Source organism: Carassius carassius, chromosome 37, assembly GCF_963082965.1.
Source record: "Carassius carassius chromosome 37, fCarCar2.1, whole genome shotgun sequence".
NCBI lineage: Eukaryota > Metazoa > Chordata > Actinopteri > Cypriniformes > Cyprinidae > Carassius > Carassius carassius.
Genome location: NC_081791.1, coordinates 11,622,117 through 11,640,531, shown reverse-complemented (window position 1 = coordinate 11,640,531; position 18,415 = coordinate 11,622,117). Strand labels below are relative to the sequence as shown.

Sequence of the window (18,415 nt, the reverse complement as noted above, 5' to 3'; positions counted from 1 at the left end):
TTATATATATATTATATATAATATAACATTTTCTATGTGTAATTAAACTGCGATGTAAAAAATCTTTTTGCATAGTGGTGGCCACTAGCGGTATGAACCGTCAGCAGCGATAAGGTATAGCTAAGAGCGCTCCAGACCAACCTTACGAACGCATGACTTACAGAAGGTATACTTAACTAAGAAGGTTTCGGAAACCACGTATTAACGATAAGGTACTTCTTAAGGTACAACTTAAGAACGACGTAGCGTTAAGGTAGTTTCGGAGAACGCACCCCTGAACATTTAGTTTGATTAATTATTCATCAGTAACTTGGCGCACAATTATGCACTGTTAAATTCTGACTCTACAGATTTGCAAACAAAAAACTGAAATTCGAAGCATGTTGTTAACTTCCCTCTGGTCAAAAATCATAACACGGATACAAATTAGATTTTCTTTATGACACTTGGCATTTGTCAAATTACTTTCTACTTACTTTCCTTCTAAATATAAATCAGAACATAAAACTCCACATCGTGACTATACAATTAGGCTATTAATGTTTTTAAGGAATTAAGGAATTCCTGGGATGTCAGAAAAATAATCAGAAAAATTATTTAAAAAAAATACTTAATATGTATTAAAATGAACCATAAATATGAAAAAAATAATAATAATGTAGCAAAAACTGGACACAATATATGTTACAAAAAGCTCATTTATTCATTCCACTAGGTTATATGTTTAGTATTTTATTATCAAGTTGTCATTCATTTTCATTAAACTGATTTTTTACACGTTTTTGTCGTTTATAAAGAAAAGCCTAAATTCTCACAAGACGCTGCATGTCTTTGTAGTCCTTCCAACGAACGGTTTGTAAAACAAGGCTGATTGTATCCCAGCACAAACCAATTATATTCCCGAAGTCTGTCCGTTATCCCTCCCCCATACCCCCCCCCCCCCTCTCTCTCTCTCTCTCTCTCTCTCTCTCTTTTTCTCTGTCTCCCAACTCTCTCATGAGCTTTCACACACACACTGCTGCACACACATCCCCTCCCCTCTCATTGTACTTCGCTTTCCTTTGCCCACTCTCTTTCTACAACAAACATGGCCGCTAAATCGGATGGAGCAGCCGTGTGTGAGAGCGCTTCTCGGTGTCTGCTTGGCCCTGAGCAGAGCGCGGCTCCTGTGCACCCTCGCGCCGAGAAGCGCTTCTCGCTGCTGGACTGCTGCTGGGTGCTGTGCGCCCTCCTGGTCTTCTTCTGCGACGGAGCCACCGACCTGTGGCTGGCAGCGGACTACTACTTGAGGCGGGACTATTGGTGGTTCGGGCTCACGTTAGTGTTCGTTGTGGTTCCCTCCGCGGTGGTTCAGGTGTTAAGTTTCAGATGGTTCGTGTATGATTACTCGGAGATGAGCGCCTCCCCAAGCGGGGACAGATGCGATTTCAGCACCAAGGACAGCGACCGGCGGAGCGGCAGCGGCAGAACCCTGCCTGCGAACGGCACGAGGAAATGCTGCCGAGTACTTGTGTGGCTCTTCCAGTCCATCATCCACATCTTGCAGCTCGGCCAGGTCTGGAGGTAAGATGCATTACATCTATTATCCAGAACTTCTCCCAGAGCCCATGAGCGCTGGCCAGTCAGTGTTCGTTTCCATGCATAGTGTCTCCTTTCTTGGAATGGATGTTACTTTTATTGTGGCTCTCTGCTTGGTGATTCATTGGGAGCAGATGGAAAGAACTGCATCCCTGTCTGTCTACATCCCAACTCACTTCTCTTGGCTGCGCATCTGTGCTGGTTGCCAACATAGATGGTGTGCCTAGGTGGACAAAGCGCCCGGTGCCATCTCTGGTGCCCCCACAGTCATGTCACCCTCAGGTTATTTTGAAATGGATGTTGTATTTGGCTTACGTTCACTGTGTCCTTTGGAGCATACAATTAAGTAATAAGAGCAACTCAGTAGCCAATAAACGTGCATTCTGATTCTCAATACAACTGCGCTGTGCAATGGCACCCAAATGTGTTCAAATAAATCCTAAAACAGTGGGTCTGAATACAAATATATGTTGCAACCCAAATGGGCTGTATTTAATATAATAATTTTTCATGCATGGTTTAGAAGGATGATGATTTTGCAACCTGCTTGTGCTTCTGTGCTTCTGCTTATGTTGCATTTAAATGTGAACTAAAACCTAACATAATTTGTTTTTCCACACAGAGTGGTTTCTTTTTGAACCCTCATGTCCGTTTCCTAATAGAACAGACCTGTGACTGAGTTGAGAACCTCTGCTTTATAAAGAGACAGTTTGTGCTTGTACTTTCTCAAAACTACAGTGGATCTTGCAAGAATAGTCCACAGATTTAGAAACAATTGAAAAATCTGAGCCCTCTTCAGACAAAACAGGCATTGTGTAACCCTACAGGTTCATTACTGGCTAAGTACAGAGAGTACAGACAACTTCCAGGCCGGTGTTGTCTGGGGAGGATCATAACTCATTCTTGCATTGCCTATGTGCCTTCATGCCTTTGTTTTAGGCTTTCCGTGGAGGGCTTCCAATTGTTCTTGGAGAAGTTATCAAAAGTGCCAAGGCTGGTTTGAAGATCGCTGTAACCATCATATACTCTCTGGGACAATGCAGTCAACTGTAATAAGAAAACAGTCAAATTATGTTATTTTATTTGTGCTTTATGACTTTTGTGCTTCTTGAGGCCTGGAATGGGCATCCAGCGTGTTTGTAAGAAAACCAGATGGACACTTGAGCAGGTTTGTTTTGCTAATGACAATAGAGGTCTATAGGCTTTGCTGAAAGTGCCTTGAGGATAGACTGCATCTGAGGAATGTTTTTCCCTTGTCAGATGCTGCTTCTCTTTATTCCAGAGCAGGGACAGAGGAAGCGATTCACTCCCACATGTGTGTGAGTGTTTTACTGGTAGTTAAGTGCTGAATTATTAACACAGGGCCAGGGAGGACTGTGTGTCTCAGTGATTGTGTGGGAGAGGATATAGCATTTCCTGCCATCGTTCTCCACAACAAATTCCTGTTACCTCTCCTTCTCGCTCACTCTCCTTACCTCCTTCTTGAATTCTCTAAATATGATTTATTATTGTGAACAGTTGTAACAGGAATGTTGAATATTTGCATGGGTTGATAGGTATGTCTGTATGTAAGCGAGAACCTGTTTTTCTGTCATAAGTGACCAGGTCCATACAAAATCAGTGCCTGAAGATGTCCTCAAAAATCTCTGCAGACTACCTAGCATCAGTTCTGAACATCTTCTGCCTCTTGCACATTTGTTTATTAACTCTAGGTTATGCTACCAGATATTTATACAACATGTTTAAATCTATTATAAAGAGTCCTCAAGAAAAAAAAAAATCCTGTCTATATCTGAATGTGATTTGCCTATATGTCTTAAGAGAGTTTTCAGTAAACCAAAAATTATATTTTATGCATATCAGATATTTTTAGCATTATGAATGATATTAAAAACAAAATGTAATCATGCAGTGATGTTTTTTTTTTCTTTTTCTTCTGTAAATTAGTTTGGTATGTGTAAAAGTTTGTGTGTGTCTGTGCAGTATATATATATATATATATATATATATATGTGTGTACTGCACAGACACACAAACCTTTTTTTTTTATTTAATTTTTTTTTTATTAATTTCTTTGTTTTACAATTAATTTGGTATATTATTATTTTAGATTTTATAAATAAAAAGCACCGAATGCAGTGGTGGGTTCCTTGTTCTGTATTTCTGTAGAGCCATGGGTTTGACATCCAAGGAACTGATGAAATGTAACTTGAATGCAAAGTATAAAAGCTATGGATAAAAGCATCTGCTAAATGCATAAATGTCAATGAATGACAAATATAGATTCTTTATAACTGCTTCTACTGAGATATTAGTTTCTGTGCTTTAACTGACTGAGATGTGATGGGAGAAAAATAGAACAGAGCTTTACATTTTTGTGAAGAAGGATGTCCACTGTCTTTATAAATAATGACAATTTAAAAGACAAGCCCAATACATACTGTTTTCTTAAATTATATATTTTCGTAAATCATGGCACCCCTAATATATATTTAATATATTATTAGAATTGTTTATTTTTTATTAGTTTATTAATGCATAATAATTTTTGTTTTATATGTTTCAATAAAGAAAAAAAGAAACAACCCCATTTTCAAGTATTCTCTGGAATCTCCTTGTGCCACTGGTTGGGAATCACTGTTTTAGAGGTAATATACACAGGCCTGATTTGTGAATGTGTGTGTGCACGTTTACACAGTATCATGTCAAATTAGGACATCTGTGCAGTGCTTTATCGGTCTGTTTGTTGTTTGAGTGAGGTTCTGTTGTCTCAGATAAAATCCACGTGACCTGATCTCAAACTGATGTATTCACAGCAACACCTCGGTGGACTTGGCAGGTCGACAGTATTTTTGAATATCACTAGTCACTAGCACTACTCTTGCAGTCATAAAGAGCAGATTAAAGAGGCAAAAACCAACTGATAACATTGAGTTATTGGAAATTCTGACTCAAGTCGAGATCAACGCATAAACCAGAACTGGAAGAGCCTGAATCAGCTGCAGAGAGCTGGATCTAGATTTACAAAGCAAGCCAAATAGCTCAGTTATTGTGTGAAGCATGTGGTGTGTGAGATTGCATTTTACGGATGTATCACTGGTTCTTGATCTGTTGCTCACAATGGCTGAGATCATACGTTCATCTTATTTAGATTTTTCCTAGATCAGTGAATAGATCGTGGTGAATTCATCTTGTCGTCTTGAATTTTGCAGAGATCAACCTGTTTAAACCAGAAATCTATGAAATTTGCACAAATAGTTTTAAACAAGGAAGCATGAAAGGAGTACTTGCTGGCTACTAAATGTGATAAAATTTTGTAAGTAGAACTAAGTTTCTAATGATATGTCTGATAACTTCTTTAAAAAAATACTTCCAAATTTACTGAAGGATCTGACCTTGCAGTGAATGTCACAAGTATAAAAGAGAAGAGCAGCCAAATAATCCATTTATTAATTTATTCAAGTATAAACAACTGTGACAGCTAATCACACTGTAAACAAAAGTGAACTTTAAAAAAAGAGGCACTACATAGCAGCATGAAATGCACTTTCATTTTTGTCTCAGTGACATACAACTTCATTGCATCTGGTGCAAAAATAAATGAATTTTAATGTCACACACCATTAAACACATATCAATTTAGCTTCTATAGGCGAATAATGACACCAGGGAACTGTGACTCAGCACTTTTTTTTAATTAACAAACTGACAGTTCAACTTCAAATCCAGTGAGAAATGTGGAAGAAAATGACTGAAAATAGTTGAAAAATAAAGTTTTCTTTCACGTGAGTTAAATCACATTTATCATTCAGGTGTTTTGCATTAATTTCACATGATTTGATTTTTTTTTTTTAATACTGACACTTATGCAAATGTACTGTATACTGCTGTTCAAAAGCTTGGGGTAGGTAATGTTTTTTTTTTTTTTTTTTTTTTTACTATGATCAAAATAAAAAATACAGTATCAACAGTAATTTTGTGAAATATTATTATATTTTGAGAAAAGTGTTTTCTATTTGTCTATTTATAAATACAATTAAAAATAAATTGTTGTGATGCCAATTTTTTATCAATGTATAAAACAATGATGTGCTGCTTAATATATATATATATATATATATATATATATATATATATATATATATATGTCTTTACTGTCACTTTTGTCAAATTTAAGCTATACTTACTGAATATACGCATTATATAAATGATTAAAAACTCTCACTGACCTCAAACTTCTGAACAGTAGTGTATCCTAAAACTTTCATAGCTGTTTGAGTGTTCAACACTAAAATACAGACTTCAATCTGGAGCAATTCTGTATTATTCAGCATGGTTTTTGCAATCCTCAGTAGTGTATGTGAGACACTAGAACTACTTGAGAGACTCTTAGAGGCTACATAAAGTTTACATTATCTCAAACAGCACATTTTGCCAAGCTGAAGTTAAGGCTTAGTTGGACCTATTTTAACACCCCCCCCCCCCCACACACACACACACACACACACACAGATGCACTCAAGCACAGAGCAGCTGTTGTGATATGTGTGCTGCAGGTGTGTGAGGCAGTGGAGTGTATCCGCTGGGCCATTAAGGGAGTTGATCGGGATATTCTCACCGAGCTGAAGGCATTACACCGCAGCCGACGTGCGTGAGGAGCATTTTAAAGCAGAAAACACCTCGTCCATCTCAACTACGCACCTCAAAGTGACATTTTCCCAGGGTTGGGAATGGAGAAAATAATTCCTTATTAGATAGGGCCGTCATTAAGAACAGGTTAGAGGACGAGAGGTTGTCTTTTGTCTCCTCTCCCCTGCCATCCCTCTATCCACTTGTCAGTCTCGCAGTCTCATTCCCTTCCTAAAGATCCTGATGCTGTCTGTCTTGTTGGAGCTGACCCAATTCTTCACAGCAGATGCTGGAAATATACTCACAATGGAGTGACAGATACACTGTGTGTGTATTTGTGAAGGCAAGCGAGTGTTCACATGTTTCCTAAACACAGCAGCTGAATATAAATTACATTGAGTGCTGTTTATACTGTATGTGAATGCCTCTGTGTACCCATCTGCTTGTCAGAGGGAGTTAAAGAGAGTTTTTGCCAGCAGATGTGTGTAAGAGCGGATTTAGAGACTGTACTTATGTCCAGGGATGTTATTTCAACTTTTGCGAGAACAAAAAGCAGCACATATACAATATTGATTTCAATATTGGATGTTTCTTAGAGCTGGAGAGGTCTTCTTGTCAGGACTTACACTCATGCCCTTATAGCATTTGTTCTGTTGCAGAACACATGTACGAAAAAGAAAAAATCTGTAAAATTTATGGTAAAAAAAAAACTGGCAGCTGTGGTTGCCAGAATTTTACCACAAAACATATGGCAGCATCATTTTAGGTTTAACAGATTTAAATTAAATTTGGTATTGTTTTAGTTTTGGTCATTCTGGTTAATATTAATATACCAACCTATTGAAATACTGCAATCTGTTAAGTAGCTTTGTAATACACTAATAAACACCTAAAGCAGATGGTGATGAGAGACACATGATAAACCAAGCACATCACAAGCACCATTTCCACAAGCTTGAAATGAATACATACATATACTGTATATATATATATATATATATATATATATATATATATATGTATTAACATTTGAATTAATCATTTGATACAGTTCACTTATTGTGTGCATACACAGTTTATATAATTACACTATTATATAATATATAATTACGCTGTTAACTATAATTACCCATCCCTTACACTTTAACCCACCCTTAAACCTACCCATACCACCAAAACTGTCCCTAGCATCACCTGTATCCCACCTCAATAACAGCAAAACTGTTTTGCAATACAGTATAAACACAATAAGTACAATGTACTTATTTTTTGTATGTAAATACATAGTAGTTAATGCTACTTTAAATATTAAGTGAGACCCATTTCTTAGTCTTTACATCATCTTGGACATGGCAATCTGTCACTGACCCAGCTTCTATCTGAAATCCATTGACAGGTCATCAGAGCTTACAAGGATGTGTTTTGTTTTATGGATGCACACAGGACATGGGGTCAACCCAGTCGCAGTGAAACTTTAAGATGCATCTCATTTAAAAGGCAACTCATGAATGTTTGTGTGTTTAAGAGGCGGCGATTAATTTACTGTCTCTATTAATCTATCCATCAAACAGCAATCTGTCTCTGGCAGGAAATGGCTTTTTTATTTACAAACAAATATTTGTATTGAAATTTTAATTTTAATAATATATTTTGATTGTCCTTGACTGATAGATAGGTTATGTCTTAGAGTTTTATATCAGCAGGAAGACGCACATTGATTTACCTGTTTGCTCTGGTGGTGATATATCCCCTGCGCAATTACACCTGTCAATCGTGTTACTGTGATCTGATTGGCTGTGACAGTTCTGGGCAGCGCCAGTGTTATGAACATCTGGATTGGCTATGACTGCAGGTTGATTATGTGTATCTAGTCTACACACAGGAACACATATATACAGCCTTTTCAGTTTTTTTTAAAGTGATGTAGAAAACAAGTTAAATCCAACAGATGGTGAACAAAGGATGCCTTGCTCTGTCAGCCTGTGTTGATATTCAACACTGTGTCCTAAACTACCAGAAAAAAAGTGAAACTTTGAGACATGCGCAGCATGGATGTGTTATAAATCAGCATTCACCGCATGAAGCCCCCCTCTATTTTTCTGTTATTTTGTTTTTGCACTTCTGTATTTTATATAATTTTCAGCGGTGGTGTCTCCCCTGTAGCGTCACATGACATATATTTTATCTCTGTCGACAAACTATGGAAGGAATGGAGAAAGAGCAGGAGTCTGAGAGAAGTGCTGGCTGTTCTCTCCGAGTAGAAATGTAGAGACATGGAGCTGAGCATTGTGAGGGCATTTTAATTTCTATTCTGAGTGTAAGATTTCCTGATTGCAGAACAAGTGTAATAATGTCACATCAGGAGCAGAAGGGAAGAGAAGCTCCCCAGGTGTGTAACCTCTCTTTGACTCGGTTGCTTCCATATTCATTTATGATATGTATATCCATGCTGATCAGGGCAGAGGTTTAATAGAGTCTTCCTCTGATTCTGTCTTCTGTTTTTTTGTAGACTGTGCTGAAAAGCTTGAGTTGAGAATGGATGTAACACTGGGGTTATCTGTGAGAGCCAGCTGTGAGAAACTCAGTTATAAGAGAGGATAATGTGCAAATAAAAATGTTAAAGGTCCCGTTCTTCGTGATCCCATGTTTTAAACGTTAGTTAGTGTGTAATGTTGTTGTTAGAGTATAAATAATATCTGTAAAATTCTAAAGTTTAAAGTTCAATGCCAAGCGAGATATTTTATTTAACAGAATTCGCCCACAAAAAACGAGCCGTTTGGACTACATTCCTCTAGTTCCTGCAGTAATGACGTCACTAAAACAGTTTTTTGACTAACCTCCGCCCACATGAATACACAAACAGGGGGGCGTGGTCTTGTTGCGCTCCGACGGAGAAGAAGGAAGAGCTGTGTTTGTGTTTGTCGCCATGTCGTCGAAACGCTGTTATTTTCATCTCGGAGTCCAATCACCTTTGTTTGGGCTTCCTAGTAACGCTGTACTTGGAGATCAATGGTTACAATTTATGTTTAACTCGGTTCCCGAAAATTATAATCCACATGTAAAACTATGTGCAGCACATTTTGCTGAGGACAGCGAGCTTCCTCAATCTCAATCAGTTTAATGCCGGATTCGCACAAAGATTATTCTTGAAAGATGGAGCAGTTCCCTCTTTGTCTGGAGAAGGCGTTGTTTATGGACCACAACCAGTAAGTGTATTTTATTATTTAAGTTGGTGCATTTAACAGTTTCTGTGACTTATTACACAAAGGGCAACGCTGTTTAGATTTGTTAACTAGATGTTAGGGCTGTGCAAAAAAATCGAATGCGATTTTCATGCGCATCTCGTCAGTAAAAACACTCCTGTTATTATAAGTACATCTCCAGCACATGCTCCTGCCCATTTGCTTCTCAAAACTACTCCAATACTAGCCCAATCACGTTTCCAGGAGGGCAGCGTCGAATCACAGCACAGGAACCGCTGGCACAATCAGAGCTCGTTACGTATTTCTGAAGGAGGGACTTCATAGAACAAGGAAGTCATCAGCCCGTTTTTATGACAGTGAAAACAGCGGTATACAGATAGGTGAATTGTGTGAAAAATACTGTTTTTTTACACGTGAAACATGAACACATGTTATATTGCACACTGTAAACACAATCAAAGCTTCAAAAAAGCACGAAAAATGGGACCTTTAAGTAACCAGACACTTGACTGTCAGCTTTCCTGTTTATTGTGATCAAGAACTACTTGATACTACTACTACAATCAGAGCCTGCTTTTTTCACTCTGCTTTTAATTTTTTTTTGTATGTAAACATGCCCTAGATATACATTTGTGCCTTGACTCCATTTTTCAGCGTATAACACCTGAATGCTGCATTTAAGATGCTTTGTTAAGTATAAAAAAAAAAGTTCTTGGGCACAGCTTATTACTGACAGTATACAAAATAAATGGACCAATCAGGAGAAGCAGGGGGCAGGCCAGCATTAACATGTTTAACAGTTGATTTCAGCTATAAATGGCATTGTCTGAGTGACATGTAAAGCATCCACCCACAGGTCATTTTTATATTATGTCATGTTTAGAGATGCTTAGAAACGTGCTATTGTCATGTTTAGATGTTAGACCACAATAATAGAATGCTGAGTGTATATACTGTACATATAATCAAGTCACCTTTATTTATATAGCGCTTTTAACAATACGGATCTGTCTCTGGGGCTCATGTAGTTGTCCTCGTCCAGTGGCGGACGAAGTACACAAATCAAGTACTTGAGTAAAAGTACAGATACTGTACGTATAATAAAATATTACTTCAGTAAAAATAAAAGTACTCCTTTTTCAATTTTACTCAAGTGAAAGTACAAAAGTACTCGATTTTTAATGTACTTAAGTAAAAAAGTACTGATAGATTTATTTAGAAATTTTATATAGGCTACTTAATTTAATTTTATATTATTATTTTTTATATTATTATTAGCACATAACCACTATATGGAGTCAAGATATATTTTTGTTGTTGATATGGACTATGATGACGAGAGTGATGTAGTAATGTTCACTGTGAAGCTTACACTGCGATGTACCGGAGAGAAAACAGATTTGATTGAATCTGATTTTCACCAGTAAGAAAAAATTATATAAATGACATGAGAATAAGGGCTGAGGTTAGGAAGAAAATATAGATATATCTTCATAATGGTTTTTTCTTCTCAAACCTTGTCTGTGGTATAAAAACACCCCTGGCCAAATGTCCCCAGAGGGCATCACTACCCACTTCAGTAATCACTGTATTTACCATGTTCTGAACATCACATTCTTTCTTTTCCCTCAGATGTAATCTATCTAGGTGATTGAAAAAAAAATATTTGTACTTTATATCTAAAAATTACATCAACTTAGCACCAGCAAGCTTGTTAGCTAGACAGTTAGCATCAGCTAACAATATTTTCTTATTTTCAGTATGGTTATGAACAAACATTCATATCTGTCTACTTGGCTAGTTATTCCAAACAATATAAAAATGATAAACAATATAAAAAAGACATCACAAAGGGCTAAATGTGTAGCATTTTTAATAAAACTGTTAATGTTACAGCAGAAGGGAACTTGAACATGAATGAGTTATTTTATTTAGTCTGTGTTATTTTAATGTTTCATGATTTTTTTTTTTACCTAAAACATAGAAACACTGATGTTGATGTGTCTGCATTCAAGGATTTCAGTGGGCTTGAATAGATCACCTTTTACACCAGATTTAGTTCACAAACAACTGACAGTTGTGACCTAAATATGATTTTACGTTACAATAATTAGTCCTAAAATTCGACATTAGTAACTTACATTTAGCAGCATCAGTCGCGCGTGCTCACACGATCTCCCGGTTCTTACTTGTGAATTCAGTTCACTGGAGACTCACGCTAAATGGTTCATTTGAATCAGTGAGGTGTCGACTCATGAACAGCTGCAGTCAGATCATTTTAATTTGTGAATTAATTGTTTGATGCGATTTGCAAACCGATTTAAAAGGTTCACTGAAAATAATCAGTTCATTCTTGAATCAGACACCGCTTCTGCGTGTTGGAGCAGTGAACATCTGATCTGGATACAGACTGCATCTGGTGGCTACGGTGACCTCGGAATAAGAGAGAAACTGACTAATATTAGCATAGATGATATTCTTCTAACGATGTAGCAAGTACATTGTGTGTTATGGGAAGTGTTCCCGGTTCTGGTTTTCTTAATTAATGCAGCTTAAAAATCCTTTAACCACATCAACTCTGGGGACCCACCGGTGGGTCCAATATTGCATATGCCTAATTCTCAAAAAATCAAAATAACAGCTGAAGTGGTTAACGGATTTGAATATTAGAAATGTGGTAGTGTGTTATTTGTATGCCAGGTTAAAGAGATGGGTCTTTAATCTAGATTTAAAATGATAGAGTGTGTCTGCCTCCTGAACAATGTTAGGTAGGTTATTCCAGAGTTTGGGCACTAAATAGGGAAAGGATCTGTCGCCAACAGTTTATTTTGATATTCTAGGCATTAGCAAATTGCTAGAGTTTTGAGAACGTAGTGGACGTGGAGGACTATAATGCAATAAGAGCTCGTTCAAATACTGAGGTGCTATACCGTTCAGGGCTTTATAAGTAGTAAGAAAGATTTTTAAATCTATATGATGTTTAATATGTAGCCAGTGCAGTGTTGACAGAACTGGGCTAATGTGGCCATACTTCCTGGTTCTCGTAAGAACTGTAGCTGCTGCATTTTGAACTATTTGGAGTTTGTTTATTAAGCATGTAGAACAACCACTCAATAGAGTATTACAGTAATCTAACCTTGAGGTCATGAACGCATGAATTAACATTTCTGCATTTGACATTTAGAGCATACTTTGTATATATATATATATATATATATATATATATATATATATATATATATATATATATATATATATATATATATATATATATATATATATATACAAAGTATGCTCTAAACTGAACCGGTAGGAGACCTTGTCAGCATCCTTGATTTCCATCAAGGTCAGCCATAAGTTGCTTTTGAGCACCACCAGACTGGCCATGAAACGCCCTATAAGCTGAGCTGTGGTTTTGGTGGCATTCAAAGCCAGGTCCATCGTGCTTCACAGCTCCTGAGCATTGCAGGGTCAGGGCCAGACTCGTCCGTGCTGGTGAGAACCACCATCCTACACGGCTTGGATGGATGGGCGGCCTTTGCCTTACAGCTGATAGAAGAGGACAGGCTGAGGTATGCAGCCACTGCCACAACCTAGTGAGCTCATCATGGACCTCTGGAAAAGGAGAGGATCGCTGACGAGGGGCTTCATGGCACCCTGGCAGGAACCACTCATCCAGACAGCTACAGGACGGCTCCAATCCCAGCTCCTTGACAGCTTTCAAGAGGACATGGAATAATTTAGCGTCCAACCCAGGCTTAATGTCGCTGGGCATTCGAGCCCGACAGCTCCTCCGCATCCAAGGCTGCTAATTACATCATTCCTCCAACCGAGTAAGACCAGATCGCTCGCGCTGGCAGAGGGATGCTGGTCAGGTTGGGTGAAGAGGATGGGGGAAGACTCTCTGTGTGGATTAAGCAAGGCACACAGGACTTGAGCCGGTGTGAGCTCACTCGCATCTGAGCGCTGTGATCCTCTGTCATGTTGTTTTTTTTCCTCACAGGCTCCTGGGAGGAAGAAAATAGGAGGGGGCGAGGGGCAGAGTCGCTTTCTGAAAAGAAAGCTGTCCACAAGCACAGAGAGGTGAAACTCATGTTCTCACAATAGGAACAGTCCGTCTCGGTGAGCTCGGATTCCGTATGGGATTTGCCCAAGCAGTAAACATACTCATGGTGGCCATCATCTGCGTGCAGTGGAGACCTGCATGTACAGCAATAACAGAACAGCATTTGAAACAACGCTGTGGAAATTTGATATTACAGAAATTTGCTCTTATAAGGCTTGCTAGATGGCTAAAGATGGCGAATCAGCTAAGCAGAAAGATTACTGTTCCACTCCGAGGCATGTCAACAGCAAGCAGGCTATTCAGTCAGCGGAGATCAGTGAAGAACGCCATCATCACTGAAAGATAAGAAATCTGAATCCTATGGCAAAGCAGCAGCTTATATAGCCAGAAGGCCCTGCCCATTTTGGCAGGCTTCGTAGCCATGGGTTTAGCTATTTTTTAAGTGTACTGCACAAACCAATGGCTGTGCAAATACACTGGATTATTGAAAATTTTTTAGTTCAGCAGAAAAAAATAGCTTTTTCCCATAGCATCTTAGCAGACACAGTATGGAACACAGCATCCCAAATACTTCTAACACTTTTCAAAGGGTGTAACTTTGTAGTTGCTAAGGTTTCTAAGAGGTTATTGGCTGGCCCAAGTCAAAAGAGCTTAACAACATATCTTAATGATATTCAAGTCCCTAGATGTGGCACGGTTTTATTCGTACCCATACCAATAAATGTGTTATAATGTACTACAAAAGGTTATAGATTTGTCCCATTGAAAAGTATTAACAGTCATGTTTCATTCAGCAAGCACCACTAATTATTTCCAACAAAAACAGCCTAACACAAAGCCCATTAGTCATGCTATTGATTCAACATAATGTTTAAAATGACCAGTGTCCCGAGTTCACACTGTCTTCCATTTCCATAGTCTGATTCCTCTAAAGAGCCTGTGATTTAATAATTCAACTACACGCTCTCTCCGGCCTCCTGATGAATGCATTGAATTCCTTTATTCTCTTGTGCTCGCCTCATTTTTCTCCACTATTTCAGAGGGTCAGGGATGAAAAATGGAAAACAGAAGAATACTCTGTTCTAGTTATTTTCCTGAGCAGGCACAGAGCTGGAGTAGAAGATAACTTCATAGAGGTGTGACATCCGGAAATAATGTGACTGTTTCCGCAAGCCATAGTCAGCGGTTTTCACAAGCACTTTTTAGCTCGGTGTGCCACAGCAGTTTTAATCACAACAGTGTTTCTTTTGCGCTCTTTAAGAAAACAGTGTCCACTGGAAACAAAAGTTGGTTGTGAAGTAAAAGCAATGCGTCAGAGATGTAGTTTCTTTCCTGACATTTTGACATTTTGATCTTTGAACTGCTACTTACTACAAGTACAGGAGCATTGATTTAACAGATGGCTTTATTGCTGTTTTTTTTTTTTAATAGGCACTGGTGAGATATACATTGATTTATATATAAATATAGTGGGATACACATTTATTTTAAGAACATGGAGGCATTACAAGGCGGGAGAGTTATTCCCATTGCTGTGCAGTTTGCTGTGGAAGCATTTTCACAGGCCAAACAATACAGAGTGAAGAGTCTGCATTTCACACAGTGCCACCACACTCCCACCCACACACACACAAAACACATAAACACACATGCAGACCAGCAAACCTTTGCTTGCACACGTACATAAAAAGAGAATATCTGAAAGTATGGAATTCGGTTTAGCCTAGAAAAAAAAAATGACACAAGCCTAAGCATTTATAGATGTATATGGCATTTACTCTTTTATTTATTGCATGTTTAGCCTAAACATATCAATAAATACCTTAAACATTCTTAGCAGTCATTAAACACCTTAGCCATAAAATATAATTCACTGCTTAAGTACAGTATTACTCAAGCTTACAATATGTGTGTCCAAACAAATGTTAACCAATAGACAACACATAGTGACATCATGTGTATGAAGCAACAGTAAACATGTAATGGAATACTGTTTTTAATGGTAAATGAATTCTATGTTTATTTGTTATGCTATTATGTTCTGGCATATACAAACACACACACACACACATGCTGCAGTGTGTGAAAACAACCCGTCTATAATGGTAAAAATCCACCCACTCATTGTTATATAATCCCAAAAAAACATAAACAGTCTCTCCACATGAGCAGTTCCAGACTATGAGGACTTAGTCAGTGAAAGTGCCGCCCATTGATGACGATCTCTGCCCTATACACAGCCCTGAGTGAGAAGCGGCGGTTCGCCATTACTGTTCTCTTGCTGTAGCTGCTGGAGATACAATGTTCATAGACCGCTGATGACACAGTGGTTAATTTTCATTTTTGAAGGGAATGTCCCAACAAAAATAACGGAAAAGTTATATACTTTGTGCTAATCATTTTACTGCCTCACAAAAGAGGGTCAGTTCAGCACTGAAGTTGTGCAAAGATTGCTTCTGAAAGAGGGATCGATACCAATGCTTTGTGCACAAACATCCAGACTACAGACAAAGTAAGCATCATGGATCATATTGTGTTTTCCAAAAGAGCTTCTTGGCTCTCTGTAAAGCAAATGTTGCTAAAGCTACCATTGTATCTGCCTATTTTCACCAGTGCTTCCTTCACGTACTACCAGAATGATCGTAAATAGGAATGTGGAAGATAAAAATTGTGTTTGGAAGCAATGTCAGTAACACGGTCATCACCGGTTGAACTGTAACACTGGTGGTATGTCCGCGAACATGAGCTCTTGAAGCTCAGCACTCATCCGAAAAGGGAGGCAGAAGCACCAGATCATTTTTATTTAAAGGAGACATACACATAAACAGAGCATTTTGCCTCATACCCTAAAAGTGGCAATTTCAACAAGCTATAAAATATTATGTGTGGGGTATTTTGAGATAAAACTTCACATACACTCTCTATGGACATCAGAGAACAATTTAAAATATTGTATCAATGCATTCTATGGCACCTTTAATGTGTGACCTTGCTGCATAAAAGTATAAAATAAAATGAAATCTTTTGAAAAAGAACTAAGAATTGAATTACACTTGCACATACCTGACATGGCCTTTGTTTGCATTCAAGTATTACCTGTGTTGCATTTATTGAGTACAGTAATTACCTGCTGTCTTCAACTATACAGACTTCAATGTCTCTCTTCTGCGCTCAGAAATTGTTTATTTTTCTTGAATATGTGATATAACTAAATCTAAGTCTGCATTTCCATCATCTTGTATGGAAATGTTTATATCGATTACATTGGGATTCTGTATTCTACCTCTGATTAGGGTTTTGGGTTGCTGGCTGAAGTGAGTGTTTTTTTTTTCATGTGGTCTGTTTAAATGAGTGTAAGTTTGTTTGTCAGGGAAGATGCTGTGAACTTTTATCTTCCTCACTCCTGTCCTGAATTGTTATGAGTTTCCTGTCAAATATGTGTGTCAAAATCAACAGGATTGATTTCACAATAGGTAGGGCTTCAGGTGATTTACATCGTAACCACTCAGAACACAACAAAGCACTGTGGCAGATTTACGTAATAATTTTTTTCCTTTGCTTTTATGCATTTGGCAGATGCTTTATTTATTATGTATTCTTACTGACTTACATTGCATTCAAACTATAATTCATGCTTTCCATAGGAATCAAATCTCATGACCTTGGCGTTGTTAGTGCCAAGTGTTGATAGAATGTGTTAGAGCTATGGGAAGAACCAATCACATTTGCTTCAGAACGTCTTTAATATCTAGTTTCTGTCTGATATTCTGCCCAGCAGAAATACATACAAAATTTATGTCCTGCTGCTAGTATCAAATCTTCATTGTGATGTGTTGTATGTACAGGATGTTTTTTTGATCTAATTAGGTTTGGGATGAATAACAGCAGGTTGCACAGGCAGAATAAATATCATAAAATCCACACACAGCATACTAACATAACACAGAGGTATAAAATATGTGAAAGTTTAATCAGTGAACCTACATTTGGATGATATTTTACAGATGCACAAAATCCTATAAATACATATACATATACACATATATGTATACACACACACACACACACACACATATATAGATAGATAGATAGATAGATAGATAGATAGATAGATAGATAGATAGATAGATAGATAGATAGATAGATAGATAGATAGATAGATAGATGGCACCAGAGTATGTATGTGAAGTTTTAACTCAAAATTCCCCATAGATAATTTTTTTTATAGCTTGTTTAAGTTGCCACTCTTAGGGTATGAGCCAAAAGGAGCCGTTTTTGTCTTTGTCCCTTTAAATGGAAATGAGCTGGAACTCCTAGCCTCCATTTCACAAGAAGGTGGAGCTTCAAAAGCTAATGTTCCCACCGCCAATACGCAACAATCTCACGCACTGAAACTGTCAGAAACTATCAAGCGATCGACTCACATTGCTTTCATATGCATTTTTTACCTACCACATTCCTATTTACAATCATTCTGGTAGCACTTGAAGGCAGTATCAGTGAAAACAAGCAGAGACCATGGTAGCTTTAGCAACATTAGCCTTACAGAGTGCAAAGAAGCTCTTTCAGAAAGACAATTTGACAGCAAAATATGAAGTGCTTACTTTGTCTTGAACTGATGTTCGCGCAAGAAGCGTTGGTATTGATCCCTCTTTCAGAATCAGACTTTGCGAAAATCCAGCGTTGAAATGACCCTCGTTTTTGAGGCAGTCAGGTGTAATATGATTGGCATGGCATGGCTCCTATGTTCATTGGTGCATACCAAAACATCACTTGTATTGCCTCTTCGTAGCTGACATTGTATATCTCCAGTAATGGCGGACTGCTGCATCTCACTCAGGCTTGTATCTATGCTAATAGGGCAGAGAGCATCACAAATGGGCAGGACTTTTTCCCTATTTATATGTGTGTGTGTGTGTGTGTGTGTGTGTGTGTGTGT

At 37.9% G+C, this 18,415-nt stretch overlaps 1 protein-coding gene across 1 annotated transcript in view; it reads left to right on the top strand.

Annotated features, from left to right (window-relative positions):
• The first annotated feature begins 1,015 nt into the window (after window positions 1-1,015).
• Window positions 1,016-18,415, top strand: part of xkr7b (XK, Kell blood group complex subunit-related family, member 7b) — an 81,540-nt gene continuing 64,140 nt past the window's right edge. Inside the window, exon 1 of the mRNA XM_059527484.1 lies at window positions 1,016-1,563. Coding sequence (XP_059383467.1) covers window positions 1,088-1,563 — 476 coding nt within the window. The 5' untranslated portion in view covers window positions 1,016-1,087. The remainder of the gene's footprint in view (window positions 1,564-18,415) is intronic.